The sequence below is a fragment of the Colletotrichum acutatum genome, assembly GCF_030867785.1.
Source record: "Colletotrichum acutatum strain CBS 112980 chromosome Unknown BDZ83scaffold_9, whole genome shotgun sequence".
Lineage (NCBI taxonomy): Eukaryota > Fungi > Ascomycota > Sordariomycetes > Glomerellales > Glomerellaceae > Colletotrichum > Colletotrichum acutatum.
Genome location: NW_026849003.1, coordinates 608,570 through 626,063, shown reverse-complemented (window position 1 = coordinate 626,063; position 17,494 = coordinate 608,570). Strand labels below are relative to the sequence as shown.

Sequence of the window (17,494 nt, the reverse complement as noted above, 5' to 3'; positions counted from 1 at the left end):
TGTGTTCTGTGATGACGATGGGCGGAATGGGGGGTGATGAATAATCCAGTGGTCTTTCCTCCCCCCGCTCATGCAAGCTCTTCTAATTCCGCACCACCCCCAGCAAAAACGAGCCAAGCACGTGGTTCGTAGTTCGCGGGAGGAAGAGGCTTACACCAATCGTCTAGGTACGAAAGCGGGCGTTTTGGCGGTTTGGCGTGATTGTGATCGTGGGTGGGTAGGGGTTTAAAGGCAAGTTGGGCTGGCGGGGGTGGTGGGTGTTCTCGTATTCCGGCTTTCACACCAACTCGACCTCCCCCGCCGCCCGCTGTCTTTCTCGAGCATTTGCTCTTGTATCTCTACCTCCCGCTTGCCTCGTTCAACTTTCTGATACGGTGGCCTGAGATCCTATGCGTGGCTTTCATGAAATGTCATTGGTTGCGTGGGTAGGGGGTTTTGGAGCCCAATCTTGAGGCTATCTGGAGGTCGCGAGGTCTGTATAAGGTGCGGAGGGGAAAACGTGAAGGCGGGGCAAGCGCCGGAGCCGGACTTGGTTCCGCGATTGCGCGAGGTAATATAAACCTACCTGCCTTGCTTTCACTTACATACATGGAAATAGCCTTCCCTTAGTTCATACGTCCCCGGTGGGATTCTCGACACTCGAAGAGTTGCAACGTCCCAGGTTTCCCGAGGCCATGTGGTATCTCATTATTTTACGCCCGGATACTTGAACAATCATCATACGCCGAGTCCCTCAGCACTCCCTTTTTCTTCGCCTCATCTGTCCTTGAGCGCCTGGTAGACATAAATATGCGGCTTCAACTACCTCTCATGCGACGTCTGACGTACTAGACAATATTAGCCAGCCGCCCCTCCTCGCGGCGTGCTGCCCGCTTGTTGTATGCATAGTTCCTCGGAACCAAGACGATTCACGGCGCCGCCTTTACTCGTGCCGGACTCAGGGACTGATGCCCATTTCCGCATTCCTAATGCGCACCCTGGCCTCTCTCACCAAAGCCTTGGCCTCCTCGACCTCGAAGCCATCTTGCGTCAATTCAGTCCCCAGTCGATTGGCCGTCTTGTAGTCCGCAGTCCGCATGGCGTGCTTCGCGAGCCACATTCGCGCCTTGCTCGTCGATGCCGTAACACCAGTTCCCTCGTTCCCGGCCTCCTTGCGGCCATCACCGTTACCCTCGTCATCTGACGCGCCTGGTGAGTCATTGTGTATGGCGATCGAATCATTCAAGACATTGTCCGCTGCTTCCCCGCCCTCTTGAGCGAGACAAAGTTCCATGTAGGCTTTTGATTCCTCCTCTTCGCCGAGCTGGTCGTACATGCTTGCAATCTGGAAGAGCAGCTCCGGGTCCAAGTGACCCGTCGCGCCTCGGCCATTGAGCAAGTCCCCTCCGCTTCCAAAGCTACTTCCCACGTCGTAGTAGGCGTCTGCCAGCAAAGCTCTCTTCAACGCCTTGATACCATCCTGGTCACGGCCCATCTTCTGCAGACACGATCCAACGGCAAGCCACATCTTTCCATCCCAGGGCCTCAGCCCAGCTGCCTTCTTGTAGTACCATAGACTGTAGGTGTGCATTTCCAACATTTCGTACGTCTGGCCAAGGCCGTACCAAGCTCGGTAGTCCCGGCGATTGACATCAACGGCGCGTCGATACGATTCGATTGCGGCGTGAGTATTCTTCAGCTCCACGTACTCGTGACCCATGAGTGTCCATGCTGACAGGCATGTTCGGTCGAGAGTCAAAGCTCGGCGGAAATACTGCACTGCCTTTTCATGCATGGATAACAGTGAGTAGTAGTTGCCCACCACCACGCAAGACTCTGGCCGGAACTTGTCGATGCTCGAGCAGAGATGCGCGAGGAACGCAAGCTTTGGCCTCAGGTTCATGACGTAGAGGATGTTGGAGTAGTGATCTAGTGACTCTAGTCGGTGGGGGTGGAGTGACAGTAATCGACTAAAATGTTGTTCAGCGGCAACAAGGTCTTTCGAATGATATGACAGCATGGCGTTGCAAGTGAGAAGGAAGGATGAATTTGGGAAGATTCCGAGTAGTGAGTCCAATGAGTTGGCGAGTTCGGGTGTAGCCTGGTAAAGCTCAAGCGAGGTGTAGAGATGCCAGATGAAAGAGAGGATATTTTGCGGGAGGTGCTCGGCAATCCGACTCAACTGTGCATTCGTCAGCGTCATCTGGCCACTAGGGCACTTTGACAGCAACAAAGACTCACATCGTCTATTCGGGAGATGAGTTGGGTCATTTCCAGCCAGCAGCCCCAGTTCATAGGGTATAGGTGGACACTTCGCACAAAGTAGTCCATCGCCTTGTCCTCGTTCTTCTCCTTTGCGAGAACCATGCCGTATCTTATCCACGGTCAGCAGCTGTACGCGAGGAAATGAGAGGAAAGGAGGATATGCCGCCAACTCACAGGTACTCCAGCCAACCCTGGCTGCCGAGGATATCCCCGTCATCCGTCGTCCGCTCGTCGAACCAGTTGCTGAGGAACCGGCTGACGGCATTCAACTGCTTATTGACGATGTTGCCCAGGTCCTGGGGTCCCATGACCATCTCCGAATCCTCGTCTTTGCGCTTCTCCCCAGACATGAACTTTGCGTACAGGGCGAGGAACAAGCTCTTCTGACTGAGCCGGGGCAGCTCGGTGCTGCTGCCGCCGGCTGCCCTCGTCGTCTCGACGTCCCCCCTCGTCTTTGACTTTGACTTCCCTTTGGACGCCCCCGACGGTCCATCTGCGTTGGAGCTCAGAACACCGGATAGTACAGAATCGGGTAGGAAGACGGCGGCGCAGCGGTCAAACTCCCTTGAGTCGAAAAGGGTCTTGGCGAGCAGGTATTTGTTAATCTCTTTGGCTTCAAGGAGGGCTTCCTCGGGGTCGGCGTTCACGGTGAAGACCGTCGGGATGTACTGGGCACCAGTATCGGCGGGGTCGGCGTCGTTCGAAGGCTCGGGTATGGCGTTGAGAAGCTCTGCAGCCCTGGGATCGAGGTCAGCCGTGGAGTCTCTTTCGCAAGGGGTCCTGGAGGAGCTTGCCATTTCGCAGAGGAGTATAGACACCGCTCGGAGCACTTGACGACGGCATCCTGCAGAGACTCGCGGAGCTGCGACAGCTCATTCTCGTTGAGTGACATCTCTGCGCATCCTCGGCCAGAGAGGCAATAGCTGGGCTGTCCTGTCGCGTGTGTTCTCAATCCGCAGAGTGGAACGAAGGAACGTCTATTTGGGCACCTCTAGCTAGGATACGGAGTCGCCCCTTCTAGAGTTCACTGTCTCCAGCTTCAAGGCGCAAATTTAGGGCTGCGAGACGAGATACAGAGATGCAGGGTTGCTGGAATTGGCGATGCGAGTGTTGTGTTTCCTTGTCCTGACGTAGTAAAGCTTAACGGCAGAAAAGGAAGCGGTCCACCCAAGGATTCCCTCCACGCGACGGGCGCGACGACGCTAAAGTGACCTACGTGTGTACCTGACTGCCACGGTGAGCAACGCAGCGGCAGTGGCAGCCAATCCAGTAAACTTTGGTGAGCTTAGGTAATTGGGACCCGCCATGGTGCTGGGGGCGGAAGTCAATTGGATGTCGTGGGTCGCCTGTCATCCCGAAACCCCACTTATCCCGGCAACATCAGGGACCGTCTGGGAAATCGCCCCCCCACCGCCTGCCAAAATAGCAACTGAAGATCGGATGAGGGGTACACTTTCTTTCTCATCTTGTACGAGTTGGCTCTAATTTGATGCGGGCGCATTAATTTCGGATTGCTATCGCAAACTTGCCTAGTAAGTAAATTTCCCAACCAACACCTCTTGTCTCCCTCTTCCTCCCTCTCGCGCTGCCATTGTTCGTCCACCTCTGTCTCCTTGCTTCTTCCTTGCCCTCCCTCCCTCCTCTCTCCTCCACGATACCTCCACTCCGTTTTCGCTCTCGTCGCTAACCTCGAACGCCTCCTCCTAAAGACCGTTGCAACCGCCTACCCCCTAATTCAATCCAGCCACCCCGCCGAGCCGGCCTCAGACCACACCGAAAAATAGAACAAGATGGCCAAGAAGACTACCCTCGCCGAGTTCGAGTCGGTCTTCCCCAAGCTCGAGGAGGTCCTCCTCGAGCATGCGCAAAAGTACAAGCTTCCTAAGGAGGAGCTGGCATGGTACAAGAAGGCAAGCATTTAGCCACACTGACCCCTCGACACCTCTACTATCAAAGTGATTTGGTATGAGGCTATGCGTGTGAGCGCATATGCGGCGACCTCCTCATTCCCAATGGAATAAATGGGGGAAAACTGTAGGAAATGAACACCCAAATATTAACAGCTTTCCTTTTTTTGCGCCAAACAGAGTCTCGAAATCAACACCCTCGGCGGGAAATGCAACCGCGGCATGTCAGTTCCCGACTCTGTCTCCCTCCTCCTCGACAAGCCCCTCTCTGAGGAAGAGTACTTCCAGGCCGCCACCCTCGGCTGGATGACGGAGCTCCTCCAGGCCTTCTTCCTCGTCTCGGACGACATCATGGACAGCAGCATCACCCGCCGCGGCAAGCCCTGCTGGTACCGCCACGAGGGCGTCGGCATGGTCGCCATCAACGATGCCTTCATGCTCGAGGCCGCAATCTACACCCTCCTCAAGAAGTTCTTCCGTGAGCACGCCTCCTACGTCGACCTCCTCGAGCTCTTCCACGAGGTCACCTTCCAGACCGAGCTCGGCCAGCTCTGCGACCTCCTCACCGCCCCCGAGGAAAAGGTCAACCTCGACAACTTCAGCATGGAAAAGTACCGCTTCATCGTCGTCTACAAGACGGCCTACTACTCCTTCTACCTCCCCGTCGCCCTCGCCCTCCACTGCCTCAACATCGCCACCCCCAAGAACCTCAAGCAGGCCGAGGACATCCTCATCCCCCTTGGCGAGTACTTCCAAATCCAGGACGACTACCTCGACAATTTCGGCCTCCCCGAGCACATTGGCAAGATCGGCACCGACATCATGGACAACAAGTGCAGCTGGCTTGTCAACCAGGCCCTCGCCATCGCCACCCCCGAGCAGCGCAAGATCCTCGAGGACAACTACGGCCAAAAGGACAAGGCCAAGGAGGCCATCATCAAGGAGCTCTTTGACGACATGGAGCTCAAGCGCCGCTTCGAGGAGTTCGAGGAGAAGCGCGCGGGCGAGATCAAGGACATGATTAACAACATTGACGAGAGCGAGGGTCTCAAGAAGGGCATCTTTGAAATCTTCTTGGCCAAGATCTACAAGCGCTCCAAATAAACACCTTCCAAACCACAAAGTATAGTTACTAATGCAGATGGGGCGCGTGTTTGTATTTGGCGGGCATCATGGATTTCTGCACGTGGCACACATGGAGCCGAAAAAAATAGAGAAAGAAGATAGATACCAGAGTCCAATTGATTGACGATGATGACACCAACCCAAACAATGGAACCGTTAGAAAGTATGAAGAAAGAAAAAAAGAGTTCCGTATTATGAGATGACAAAGGAAAAATAGTTATTCCTGACTAGAAGAAGGTAGTCAAGTCCGGTAGATCAGATGACTAGGCAAAACAAAATGTGCCGTCTTTTTTGGTTCCCTCCCCAAAAGCTTTTTGTTGCAGACCGACGACATGCTAGTCGCGTCAACATCCGGGTATCTTACATGTTAAATGACATCTCCCTATGCGCCTATATCGCGTCCACTGCACTCTCACTCTTCTTTCGTCTTCTTTCCCGGGGTCTTACAATGTTTGTGGCCCATTCCAATCTTCAGCGGACCGCCGCCATCCGCTCTCGGCATTCCTCAGTGCCTGACGGTACCACTCCGCCCAAGGCCCTGCGACATGCCCTGCGACATGCGAGGCCTCGTATCGCGACCCCTCTCGCGTTCCACAAAGTTGATGAGTGGAACGTCCTCGTCGTCTCTTCTTGACGACCGTCTCGGCATGGAGGGCATGGGAGGCTGCTGCTCATTGGAAACCACGCGACGTACAGCACCACCGCCTGCTGTGGACCGACTCCTCGGTCTAGAAGCGGCCGACTGCGACGCCATGCGCTGGGGAGGATACGCCTTTGCCGTGCCCATGCGGGTGACGGTGGGCAGCTGCGGTCCTAGGTGCCCGTCTGGTAGTTCCAGACCCGTCGCCATCTCGATCAGGGGCTTTCCAGTGGGCACACGTACACCGCGGCCTTGGCCGTCTCGCCAGGCTGCGGGTAAATCGGGCACCTTGGGCGTGAGGTCGACAAGAGGTTGTGGCATCTCTCGTTTCCCTGAAGATGACCCACCATCTGATGTCTTGGGACGCGATGAAGTGGTCGGACGAGCTGCGGGAGGCCGTGATCGACTCCGCGGCTGAGGCATGGGGTCCGCCGCCGTGGGGCGAGACGAACGCACCGTGCCCCTTCTCTGCGGCATTCCGCTATTTTCGTGTTCTGGGAACTGGCCGAGCAGCGAGTGCCCCCCAGTAAATGGACTCTCGACTGCGTATTGTTGATGGTCTGCTGTGAGAGCAGCCTTCTCTGCTTGCTGCTTGCGCCCCTCGTAAGCTTGGCCCAACAGACCGCCGGATTTGAACTCGTCCTTGGCAAAGGGGTCAATTAGTCTTCTTGTGTGAGGCTGCGACAGATTCGGCGTGGTCCTAGATCGAGAGACAACCTTGTGAGACTGGGTGTGTCTGGGTGTAGAGTGGTGGTCTGCGTGTCGGGCCGTCGGCTTATTGTCCAAATCCTTCCCGAAATCGTCAATCGGTTTCTCGAAACTGTTCATGTCCAAGAGCGGCGAGAAAGTTCCAATGGTATACGGCGTCTCGTCGGCGGATGCCCGGGGCCGGTGCAAAGTGCCGCTTCGTGTAAGTCCGCCGCCGCCGCCCGTTTTCGTCCCGCTTCTCGCACTGCTGCTATGTGAAGATGACTTCTTCTTGTTCAGATCGACAATTTTGTTTGCAATGTACCAGCTACGCCATCCTTGAATGACTTTCTGGAAGTCTTCCGCGAGCTTGGCATCATCTGTAGCGAAGAAGTGGATGAAGTTTTCCGTATTTTGGAAGACTGTTGATTTCTGTTGACTCTTGACGGCAAAGCAATTCTTCTTTGGAGCTCTGATCTGCTTCAGCATGTCCTTTTCGGTAACCGTGTACAGGTCGAAGTCGGATAGATGGCAGAGCGAGACGGCATCCTTGTCCGACAGTTTGGCATCTTTCTTCTTGGCGGAAAACATTTGTCCAGTCTCCAAGAGCGTGATGTAGCGTTTGTTCCATTTGCCGGGCCGCTGAGAGTGGTACAGCGCGAAGTTGATGAGACCTGAGGGCGGATCGATAGTGCGGGGCACACCTTCGAGGTTCAAGTCGGGGTTCTTGTCCGTGGATTCACCTGGTACGATGAGTAGGCAGTGCTGCGTATCGCGGTCCCAAGAGTTCATGACAAGAGCCACAGGCTCGTAACGTCTCAGGCGGCGTTCCAGACCAAAAGCAAAGTAGCACTCGAGCACGACACTGGTTTGCGGGTTGATGTTGTGGGTCATGAGGTTGGCGGCCGAGTACAGAATCTCACTTGGGGTAGTATCGGGGGTGACGGGCAGACTGATTGACGACTGCATGCAGCGTATAGTCACTCGCTATGAGAAGAGTATCAGCAAAAACATGAAGATCAAGGTCATGCATGGTTAAAGGGAGAAAAAGACTGACGCGCTCTCCGGCATTGCTAGCAGACGTCGGGGCATCTGTTTGGGGGACAATGCCGCCGCCACCGGCTTGTATAAAGCGGGAGGGATCCATGACACTGACGGGCCTGTGGTCGAGGGTGAGGGGTTGAAAATATTGAGAGGGAGGTTTTGTCAGAGTGTTCGCAGGTTCGGTCTTGCGACCCTTTCTCAAGAAGAAGGCGAACTTGTCGACGATGGGGGTCCGGACACGGGAGGCTGGTGCGTCGGGTACGGCAGCCAATTGAGCCTGGAGTCTTGCGAGGTCCTTTGCCTTTTGGTCTGCCAAGATGCGATCGGTCTCTGCTTCAAGACGAGCAACCTCTTCGGCCCAACGAGCAGCGTCCTCCTCTTCCTGTTCCTTGCGACGTCGGTGCTCTTCTTCCTGCTGTTCCTGCTGGGCGAGCAATTGCTGGTGTTGTTGGTGGCGCCGGCGCTGTCGATCTTCCTCTTGACGGGCAAGTTGCTGGTCCCAGTGGGGGTTATTGCTGCGTATGAGGCCCTCCTTGTTGGTGCTGGTGTATTCGGTGTTGTTGTTAGAGTCGGGTTGGAGGGCGAGCTTGGTGATAATTTGAGAGCGAGCGTGTTCAGCCCTGGCAGCGAGCTTCAGGTCGGCGCATGACGAGTGGGAAGAAACCAAGATTGGGTTGTGCGAACGAGGGCGCAGATGGGGACCGGGAGGCGGGACGAGGTCGCGTGCTCGGGTATGATGTGCCTGGGCTTGGACTTTGGCTTGGCCTTGAACCGGGATGGGCAACGGAAGCAGTCCCAGTCCTATTCCAGGAGGAGATGGTTGTGTTGGGTGTAAAAGCGAGTGTGGTGGTGGAGGGGGAGGAGGAGGGTGATGCGGTACTGGAGGCGGTGGTGTAGCTGGTTCAAGTGGTGCCGTTCCTTGGGATCCTTCTACTGGCGCTGGCGCAAATGCAGGCGCAAGTGCAAATGCGCGGACGACTGGAACTGCTGGGATTGTAGGTAGTCGTGGTGGTGTAGGAGGTACTGTCGTCAGCGGTGTTGGTGGTTGTGGTACAAGCCCGACGAGGTTCGGTTTCGGTGCCGCAGACCAAGAAGCAGAAGACGCAGACGTAGACGCAGACGCATCAGCAGCTGACGCTGATGCTGGTGGTAATAACACCGATCCTGCAGACGGGGCCGGCGGACAGGGGCCCAAGGCGTACAAAGGGGCGGCCTGAGTGGAGGAAACCCCTGGAACCCCTGGGGCTGGGGACGTGGACCCGGAATAGGATGGCGCTAGGGAGAATAGGGAACCCGGTTCGCTTGGGGGTCTGGGGCCATAAGGGCCGCATGCGTCTGTCGTTGCACCAGTAAGAACACCACTGGCACGACCACCGCCTGCAGGAGGAGAGGACCTGGCATCCGTAGTCGTCGTGGTAGGGGACTTTGGAGACAGAGAAGGCGGCGAGGAAGAAAAAAAAGGAGGAGACGAGCTTCCATGCAAGGGGCTCCAGCTGTCGTCGAGATCCGCCTTGGGGGCCGTCTTGGTTGGTCGCCGTCGATTGGGGTAGCTGAACCGCACGGGGGATTCGGGAGGGGCTGGGACCACCATTCTTTTTCCACCGCCAACCGCACCATCTCCAGCACCAGTACTGCCAATATCAGTGCCAATTCCACCACCCCCACGACAATAATAACTCGCACTACGCCCTCCTCCTTGGCCTTCTCCTTCTCCTGTTGCTGCACAACGACCACTACTGACTGGAGAATTTTCAAAATCAAACGGAGACGAGGCGTCGCTGATGCCGGTACCGGCCATGAGATCGGGCCATTGCCATTGCATCGTCAACTGCGGTGCTCCCGACGGTGTCTGCGGCACTGGCGTCGATAGCAACGGCGCTGTGCGCCTCCTCCTCAACGATGAAGCCGGGGTTTGCTGTTGTTGCTGTTGCTGCTGTTGCTGCCCATACTGATCATGAGGATGCGGCGATGACACCGTTGCCTGACCATCATCAACACCGCCAGTAGCTCCCTCCTCTTCATCAACAGCAATCCCAATGCCTAGACCCAGCGCAATGCTCGTCGCGGTGCCCGTCTCGGTCGTTGCATTGGACACCGTCTCGTCGTCCTGGAAAATATCCACCTCCCAGTCCCGCCAGTTGCGTCCAAAGTCTAGCACACTCTTGTGCTCCCGCACGCTCCTGTACCGTGTAAGCCTCCCGGCGGTGACGCTCTGGCCTCGCCGGGGTGGATGCGGCGCAGGTGATTTCGGTGGCCCTGGGCCTGCCGACATGGTGCGATTAATACGCGGAAACCCTTCCATTGTGGGTGTGGGTGGGTGTGGATGCGCGATTTGTGTCAAGTAATTGTGTTATTTCGTTTCCAGAGCTCGTTTCTCCTTCTCTTCCTCGGCAGCGTCGCCTTCGTCGGCGTCGCTATTCCGTCCCTTCAACCGTTTGCCCGATGCGAGACGATGTGATGCGATGCTAGGCAGGGTCTTGAAATCAGAACCCCGGATTTCCTCGTCCGATGGCGTCGATGGTAGCGGCGACGGCGTTGTGCGGCTGCGGCCCAGTCCGCTGAAACCTTGGAACCCTCCGAGCTGATCGCCCCCAGCCCAGCAGGGAACACTTGAACGTTATCTTGCAGCCTTTGCCCTTATTTCCCCCTTCCTTTGATTGCTGCTGCGGTGCTGCCCCAGGACCCTGCAGATCTCTCTGCAAGTGATAGATAACGAAAGATGATATTGATAGGGCTGGTGGTCCGTCCCGAACAAACTTGTTTTTTTTCGGTCTCCTCGGTTCCCGGATAGGCAAATTTTTGACGGGGGGTTCGCGAAAAAGGTAAAAGTAAAAATAAGATGTGAGTTAATATTGATTAGATTAGATGGCTACAATAGTAGCACTTTGTGAGTCGAAGCAATAAGCAAAGAAAGTTAACGATGATGAAGAAATTTGAACGTTGTGTCGTCCAAGCAAAACGATGCACGTTGATGCAGGCAGCAAGCAGGCAGAACCAGGAGCAAAGAGCGAAGGAGGAAAGAAGGAAGGTGAAAAAAAGAAATGGTGGCAAGACCTCTCCTTCCCATAAGTCGGGGTCCTACAAGACGGCAGGCAAGGGAGACTTTTTACATCTCTCCCGGCAATCGCCTCATCCTTTCTCTATTCACCTCAGGTATCTCACCTTACCTCTTCACTATTCAGCAGATCACGCGTCAGCTGATGAAGGGGGTCCATGTATCTCCAGAGGCATGCAAAGCACACCGAGAGCGCGACACCGCATGTCCTTTTGCCGAATGCCAGTCGAGCTCGATGCAATTTGCACCCCAGAGAATATGGATTGTGGTTCAGGAACGAGCAGGCACTGCATTCCTGACCAGACTCCGACTCCCTCTTGACGTGTCAGTGTTTACACTTTCTCCTATCTGATTGACGCGACCTCGGCCTGGGCAGAATCCTGCGTGAGCAGTGAGCCCATGTGAGCTGGATTGTAATTTCAGCGAGATGCCAATTTCGTGATTTAGGAGATTGCTTCACGCTGTTTGTCATATTGCGCACGATGCCCTGGAAGCGTCCGCGATGAAGCGCGATGAAGCGACAGAATTCCTCCGCTCTTCGAGGCATCTTACCCGCCCGATTCAAGTTCACAACCTTCATCGAGTCTCTACCTCTTTTCATTCTCTTCATTTCCAGAACCACTCGATATACGCACCTTGACGATGAGCTTCAAGTCGGACTTCCCTCCTCCAGTCTCAACAGTCACAAGGATTCAAGATACGTGGAATCTTGGCGTGGTAGGAACGAATTCACTCCCAATCTCAAATGCGGTTCGACTTGAACTGGGGCTTCCAGATCCTGGTTCTACAATTGATCATATATTTTATTCTTGTTACTTTTCTCTTTCGCATTTTGTGTCTACTGCTAGATATGTCCGCATGAGACAAGTCAAACAGCCTAGACCCAGATATGCCACTTATTGATGTCTGCTTATGCATTAAATCATTTCGATTTCAAAACCATATAGCATCCGGTAGAAAGACGTCGAGAGACGGGCACCATGTCGGCATCCAAAGAGGCCCTCGTCCCGTGAGGTCCCTCGCCTTGCATGCCACATCACAGCCTTTTTCTCGCTATGAATCTAGTCGGCTCGGAATCTATGCACCGAGGTTGTCCAGATACACACATTCATCCTAGTGAGGCGGTATGAAGCCAGATTCAGTGGCGGAAAGCGTGCACCTCGCGCCTCCACCACCCGATGAAGTCACTCGTCGACACATCGATACCCAGGTCCTTGAGAGCCCGCGTGCTGAGATGACAGTCATACGGCCGCTGGACACTCGCGTTCGGGTCGTTGCCCTCCGTGTTGGCAATGATGCCGTCCATGGAGAGATCCATGATGTCCGCAAACTTTTGGCAAATCTCGTACTTTGTCATCTTGTCCTCGCTAGAGAACTGGAGGATCTTGGGGAACGAGCTACGGTCTTTGGCCCCGATGTACTTGTCGGCGATATCTGTGGTCCCGTTAGCCGTCATAAAATCTTTTACCTCTCAACGAAGCTTGCACTTACCGTGACACACGCGCCCAATATCCTCCGTGTTGGTCGGGTACCGAATCGCCCAGTGATCCATCTTCACCTTGGCGCCCCCATCCTGCGTCTTCCACAACGTGTCCATGAGCACGTTGGTCGCGCTCTCCGCCGGCGTGTCCGCCTTGCCGTACAGCACAGGCACGCGGAGGACGAGGCCCAGCCCTGCGCGGCCGACAGCCTCGTACTCGTCCAGCACGGCGCGCTCGCCATCCAGCTTGGTCTGGCCGTAGAGGTTCGTCGGCCCCGTCTCCGCGTCGGCCTCGTAGGGAGCATCCCCTTGCTTTCCCGAGAAGACGTAGTCGGTCGAGATGTAGATGAGCAAGGTTGAGCGGGCGGCGCATAGCTTGGCAAGGGACCGCGTGGCCTCGACGTTGAGGGCGCGGGCGGCGTCCGGGTCGCTGTCTACCTTATCTGGGAACCTCTGGGCGGCGCCTGTTTATACTATTGTGTTAGTATGTGCTGAAACCTTTGTCTTGTGAAGAGGGTGTTGGTGTTCATACAGTGCACGACTACCTGAGGCCTACCATGATGCGTCAGTAAGGTATGGTCTTGGCTGTGACCATGATGAAGGGGGCCCTACTTGGATTCATCAAGAAACTTTTCGACGTCAGATGTTTTTCCGAGGTCGACTTTGAAGACTGAGACGCCATCGGCGCGAGAGTATCCCGTACCCTTGACGTTCCAACTCTTCATGTCAAACGCCCGCGCTACCTGTCTTCCGAGGAGACCAGTGGCACCGGTCACAACCACGTCTCTGCCACCCATGTTGTTCAATTGCAAGCGAGTCTTAGTGTAGGAGGTTATTATCTAGAATGCAATAGAGAGCCTCTTCAGTTTCTGGTGGGTTTCCGCTCAATGTAGGCGTATAGCAACGTGTCGAACAAAATATCATTCAATTACATGGAAAGCTCTGGTACCGTCGACTACCCCGCGGTGGGGTTCGCGACCCGACCGCTGCGGGAGACTCAATTGGGCCAACTCGCATAATTACATCATCCTCATCTAACGCATACAGTATTTCACCTCAGGCTTGCGCCTGCTTCATCACATCACGGCTTTCATCCAACTTCTTCCAACTTCGGATGAACATGTCCACCAAAGCCTCAAGTCCAGGCGGAACGGATGATTCCGACGAACTTGCAAAGATGGGATCAATGGGGTGTCCAGCCCGCAAACCTTGACGTTCCGAAAGAAGCATCGCCTCGACTTCTGGAATCGTCCCCAATTTGAACGATCGACTGACAGGTATGCGGCTGCGTGACGCCTCGTGCCGAGAGACTCGGGGGCAGGCAATAGGGAACGAACACATCGCACTTTTAGGCGGTATTATCGTCTCGTCTTTCTGGGCTCCAAGGGCTCCCTCTCGTCCCTGAGGTGGTGGGACGGACCAAGGCTGAACAATGCCGTCAACCCTCAATCCTCAACGTCGAGTCATGGTGATTTTTTCGACCATATCCTACCTACGCTGTAATAGTCCTAGGCTCGTTTTCCACAGCTCGCGATATCTCGCGTCAGATTCAACGTTATCTTTCATCACAAATATCTTACGATGTGGTCTAGCTGCAAAATGGCACTGGCCAGTACTTGAGAACCTGCGGGCCTACCGTAGCACGAATCCTCTGGGGAAATCATTTCGGAGAGATACGAGCGGCTAGCACTGATCGAGGTACTGGGCCTGGGCCGATCATATTCCCTTCAGCGGCCAACCTGAAGCTTTGCGCTCTACATTATCCGTGCCAATACCTGCTGGACATGCGCCCTTCTAGCTCGAAAGCATGCACAGGGAGACCCTCGCCAAGACCGCATGCGATCGCCCGACCCCATTCTCTCTTTGAGTATGGCTTGCGTAGCGGGGAGGCTGCCTTTTGCCCTACCTCGCGAAAGGAAGATTTTGGCAGCTTCTTACACGAAGAAAACGTTAGAAGCGCCAATCAACGGCCCCGGCCTAGGTTTGCCTATCGGAACTTAATGCGAATATTTCAGGGCTGGGTACAGATACAGCGCCGACGTATGTAGATTTCAACAGGAGAAGCAATAGTGCCTCGGACGGGCCAAACTCAATTGGCAAACTACCAATTCTACCAATTGATGAGCAGACGACGAGGAAGCTCGTAGGATTTCAGCCTGGAATCCTTCCAAAAAAGAGAATACACAGAGAAAGTGAGAGGGGAAAATGGCGCAATGGCACGACTCGGTCCGGCATGTGCAATATCGCTAGAAACATTCCTCGAGACTTGGAAGTTGGGGACTGGTCTTTCATACCCGGCCCAGATTTCTCCGCTCCGGATGGGATCGTCGTTCTACCCGTGGAGTAGGTGACATGGGCGTTGTGACCTTTCATTCGAGAGAGAAGAGAGGGGGAAAACGAAGCAGCCGGACTTCTCTACGACAATGGCGTAACAAGGAAGACCGTCATCGTCGTCGGATGTAGCTGGCGTTGAGTGCCATGCTCAGCTCTCTTATCCCTTCCGGTGGATAGATCGTTACAGCCGTAAATCCTTTCTGTCATTGTTGCTACATTCCAAGGCATTTTGCTCGGAATACTACTCTCTGCGATTCATGTAGTTTAATGTGTAGTCGAAGACCAGGGGCGCCCAAGGTTGCGCTCGTGTCTTGTAAGTTGCAGAGCCGCGAAGACTCGTCAGCCCAGATCACGCGGGGGGCAATAGAACAGCTCTAATATGGACCATTCATGCAGTGTCAAAGCGATGAAGTCCCATTGAACAAGTGTCAAGTTGAGTGACAAAAGTTTCCAGGCGGGGGTGTGTGCGTGAACTGTCTATTTCTGTTTCCTGGGTCAGCTTCATGCTATAACACAGCCTCTTAATACGTGCAATCCCGGTGGAGGGTTTCTCTTTGATCTATCTAATTGTTTGGCCACGTCCACCGCATCCCACCTCAAAGTAAGGTAGCAACAGGACGATTATGTGGTTTGGTATTCTTGTGTACATGGTCATCAATAGTAAAAAACTTGCGTCAGAAAGGCAGACGAGGTTCCCGCCCTCACTTCTTCAGAAACTTCCCGAGCTGGTCGTTGAATATAGCTTTGCGTCGTAATCGCGTTTGCCCGCATCCGCATCCCTATCCCTGGGCGCAACATCTCTCCTCCCGCCATCCCCGCGCGGTGTCGAGTCCCTTCGTTCGTCGTACACAATATTCACTTCCGTCGTGCGCATGATCCCGTCGTACGTCATAATCTCCTCCTCGCTCGTCGTGGGCGAGTGGCCCCGGATCTCGGACCGGCCCTTCATGCTCTTGAGCTGAAACGCGTCGGCGGCGTTGCGCGCGGTATTCGAGCGACCTCTGGTTCCCGTCGTGGCCGTCGCCGTCGCCACCGTGTTGCGGGACTTTTTTGTCGGGTCGCCGCTGCGGCCGTAGCCGCCTCCGTAGCGGCCGTTGGAGGAGCTCTTGAGGGAGGCGAAGAACTTGGGGAACCAGCGGAGGAAGAGGCCGCGCAGCGCGGGTGCAGAGGCTGTGATGATGGCTAGGTTCGTCTCGACGGCGGAGTAGGTGAAGCGGATGTCGTAAGTCGGGTCTTGCTGGTTGATGTGGTAGGATATCTCGATTAGCCATGCGAGGCGGAGGACGCTGACGGCGGTGACGCTACGAGATAATTGGTGTATTAGAAAGGGGTTCAAAGTCCACAGATCGTGTTCCTTGTGACTTACATAGCTCCGAGGCCAAAGACTGCAAGAAGTGCCATCTTGACGCGGAGAGGCATCTTGAGCCCGAGGAAGATCCAAAAGGGCAAGGCGAGGGCCAGCACGTCGGTGAAGATGGTGAGGGAGGCGGTGCTGACGTAGAAAGCGGCCATGTCGATACACTTGCCCTCCGTCGGCGGGTTCCGGCCCGCCTTCTCCCAAAAGTAGCTGATGGGCTGGCACTGGAAGATGATTGTCGTGAAGATGGCGATGCCGAGCGCAATGTTGAAGACGTTGAGCGCGTGGATGGCGTACCGGACCGACCGCTTCTGGCCGCTGAGCCGCAGCAGGAACATGAGCACCGACGTCTTGACGATGGCCAGGATTGGGTTGTACAGCAGCTGGATGATGTAGTTCCAGAGGCTCCCGAGGCGGCTGTCGGCTTCGAGGGGTATGTCGCTGACGTGGATGCCGATGAATCCTAATCGCATGCCCATGTATGATGCTGCCGTCTCGGCCATGGAATCTGCCTGGGAGGTTCAATGTAAGTAATTACCTATAGAGATATAAAATGTTCAAGTTGTCAGGCTTACCATGGCAAAGCAAATCAAGCCATCGTCTGCATCAATAAAGATTAGTTATAGTTCGTTGGGAGAAAGATACCAACTCAGATCAAGGTCTTGGATTCAACTGACCCCAGCCAAACTGTTTGGTTGTGACTCGACTATACACTCGTAGGCCTACCACGAGGAGAGCAATCGTCGGGAAGAAGAACAGCACAAAGAAACCGGTATGTTGCAAAGAGGAATAAGGGTATGGATAATCGTCGGTTATGGGTGGCAGCGCCGCCGAGGTGCTACTCGTGTCTCTCAACTGAGCCGCGTGGACCAGCGCCGCTACGGCCTGCGACATGTTGGATTCTCCCGATCTTCGTCGAGTTGACAGTTTCCGCCAAGAGTGTATACCAGTACTTTTTCCAAGCTCAAGAGAGCCTTGACCAGCTAACGGGGGTCAGATATTTGATGCGAGGGCGTGGGAAACGGTTCAAATAGACAGGATGGGGATAGAGATAGATTCTATATGCCATTGCCCCCCTGGGGTAAGAATGCAGCTTGCTTGGAAAGGAAACGCGTTTTTCTTCACACTTTTCTTCCACGTCTTGAAGTGGAAGACGTACAACTCAGGTAGGGGTTGCCACACAAGGCAAAATAGAGACAACAGAACTTGGCCACAAAGATGTAATGAGAAAGGTCAACTCTCTTTTCCCAGACTTGCAGCAAGACAGGGCCAGGATACAGGAGAAGAAACGGAATAGCGGCAGGCAGGCAGGGGCAATCGAGGAGGGCCTCTCGGTGGCCTCTGCCCTCTGGAGTCTGAACAGCTTTACACGAAATGTGGCGGCCCTGGCTTTCCAAAACAGATCCTGTTACCAGTCATGTGGGTGTGGCCGTGGGAAGAGAAACTGGAGCTGCTTTTTGGGGAGAAGGACGGAGGTGGTGGTTAATCCCTACACCACAGATTCGTTTTTCCTTCCCACACCCCCTTGGCACCGACTCCTGCTGCTTTACGTCGGGCAAGGATGTCTTCTTTCACCGGCCAGGAGTTCGATCGATATCCTTGTGTTGGGCAGTCAAGATTC

The 17,494-nt window shown here is 54.8% G+C and overlaps 5 protein-coding genes across 5 annotated transcripts; 1 reads left to right on the top strand and 4 right to left on the bottom strand.

Moving 5' to 3' along the window:
* Positions 1 to 937: 937 nt before the first annotated feature.
* Positions 938 to 3,136, bottom strand: BDZ83DRAFT_567743 (tetratricopeptide; the record flags this gene model as incomplete). Its single annotated transcript, XM_060503984.1, has 4 exons — positions 938 to 2,161; positions 2,221 to 2,353; positions 2,419 to 2,982; positions 3,063 to 3,136. The coding sequence occupies 4 exons, from the start codon at positions 3,134 to 3,136 to the stop codon at positions 938 to 940; spliced, it is 1,995 nt and encodes a 664-aa protein (XP_060370045.1).
* Positions 3,137 to 3,698: 562 nt separating this feature from the next.
* On the top strand, positions 3,699 to 5,451 carry BDZ83DRAFT_453128 (farnesyl pyrophosphate synthetase). The gene is made up of 3 exons (XM_060503166.1): positions 3,699 to 3,837; positions 3,954 to 4,154; positions 4,332 to 5,451. The coding sequence occupies exons 2-3, from the start codon at positions 4,035 to 4,037 to the stop codon at positions 5,253 to 5,255; spliced, it is 1,044 nt and encodes a 347-aa protein (XP_060370044.1). The 5' UTR covers positions 3,699 to 3,837; positions 3,954 to 4,034; the 3' UTR covers positions 5,256 to 5,451.
* Positions 5,452 to 5,518: 67 nt separating this feature from the next.
* Positions 5,519 to 10,258, bottom strand: BDZ83DRAFT_452642 (uncharacterized protein). Its single transcript, XM_060503165.1, has 2 exons — positions 7,661 to 10,258; positions 5,519 to 7,590 (listed from the first exon to the last, which is right to left on the bottom strand). Exons 1-2 carry the CDS (start codon positions 9,947 to 9,949, stop codon positions 5,782 to 5,784), a joined length of 4,098 nt encoding a protein of 1,365 aa, XP_060370043.1. The 5' UTR covers positions 9,950 to 10,258; the 3' UTR covers positions 5,519 to 5,781.
* A 1,582-nt stretch (positions 10,259 to 11,840) lies between these two features.
* Positions 11,841 to 12,979, bottom strand: BDZ83DRAFT_747993 (RmlD substrate binding domain-containing protein; the record flags this gene model as incomplete). Its single annotated transcript, XM_060513547.1, has 4 exons — positions 11,841 to 12,136; positions 12,194 to 12,646; positions 12,715 to 12,734; positions 12,795 to 12,979. The coding sequence occupies 4 exons, from the start codon at positions 12,977 to 12,979 to the stop codon at positions 11,841 to 11,843; spliced, it is 954 nt and encodes a 317-aa protein (XP_060370042.1).
* A 2,246-nt stretch (positions 12,980 to 15,225) lies between these two features.
* On the bottom strand, positions 15,226 to 16,767 carry BDZ83DRAFT_747992 (CFEM domain-containing protein; the record flags this gene model as incomplete). Its single annotated transcript, XM_060513546.1, has 4 exons — positions 15,226 to 15,817; positions 15,883 to 16,385; positions 16,449 to 16,474; positions 16,551 to 16,767. The coding sequence occupies 4 exons, from the start codon at positions 16,765 to 16,767 to the stop codon at positions 15,226 to 15,228; spliced, it is 1,338 nt and encodes a 445-aa protein (XP_060370041.1).
* Between the last annotated feature and the right edge of the window lie 727 nt (positions 16,768 to 17,494).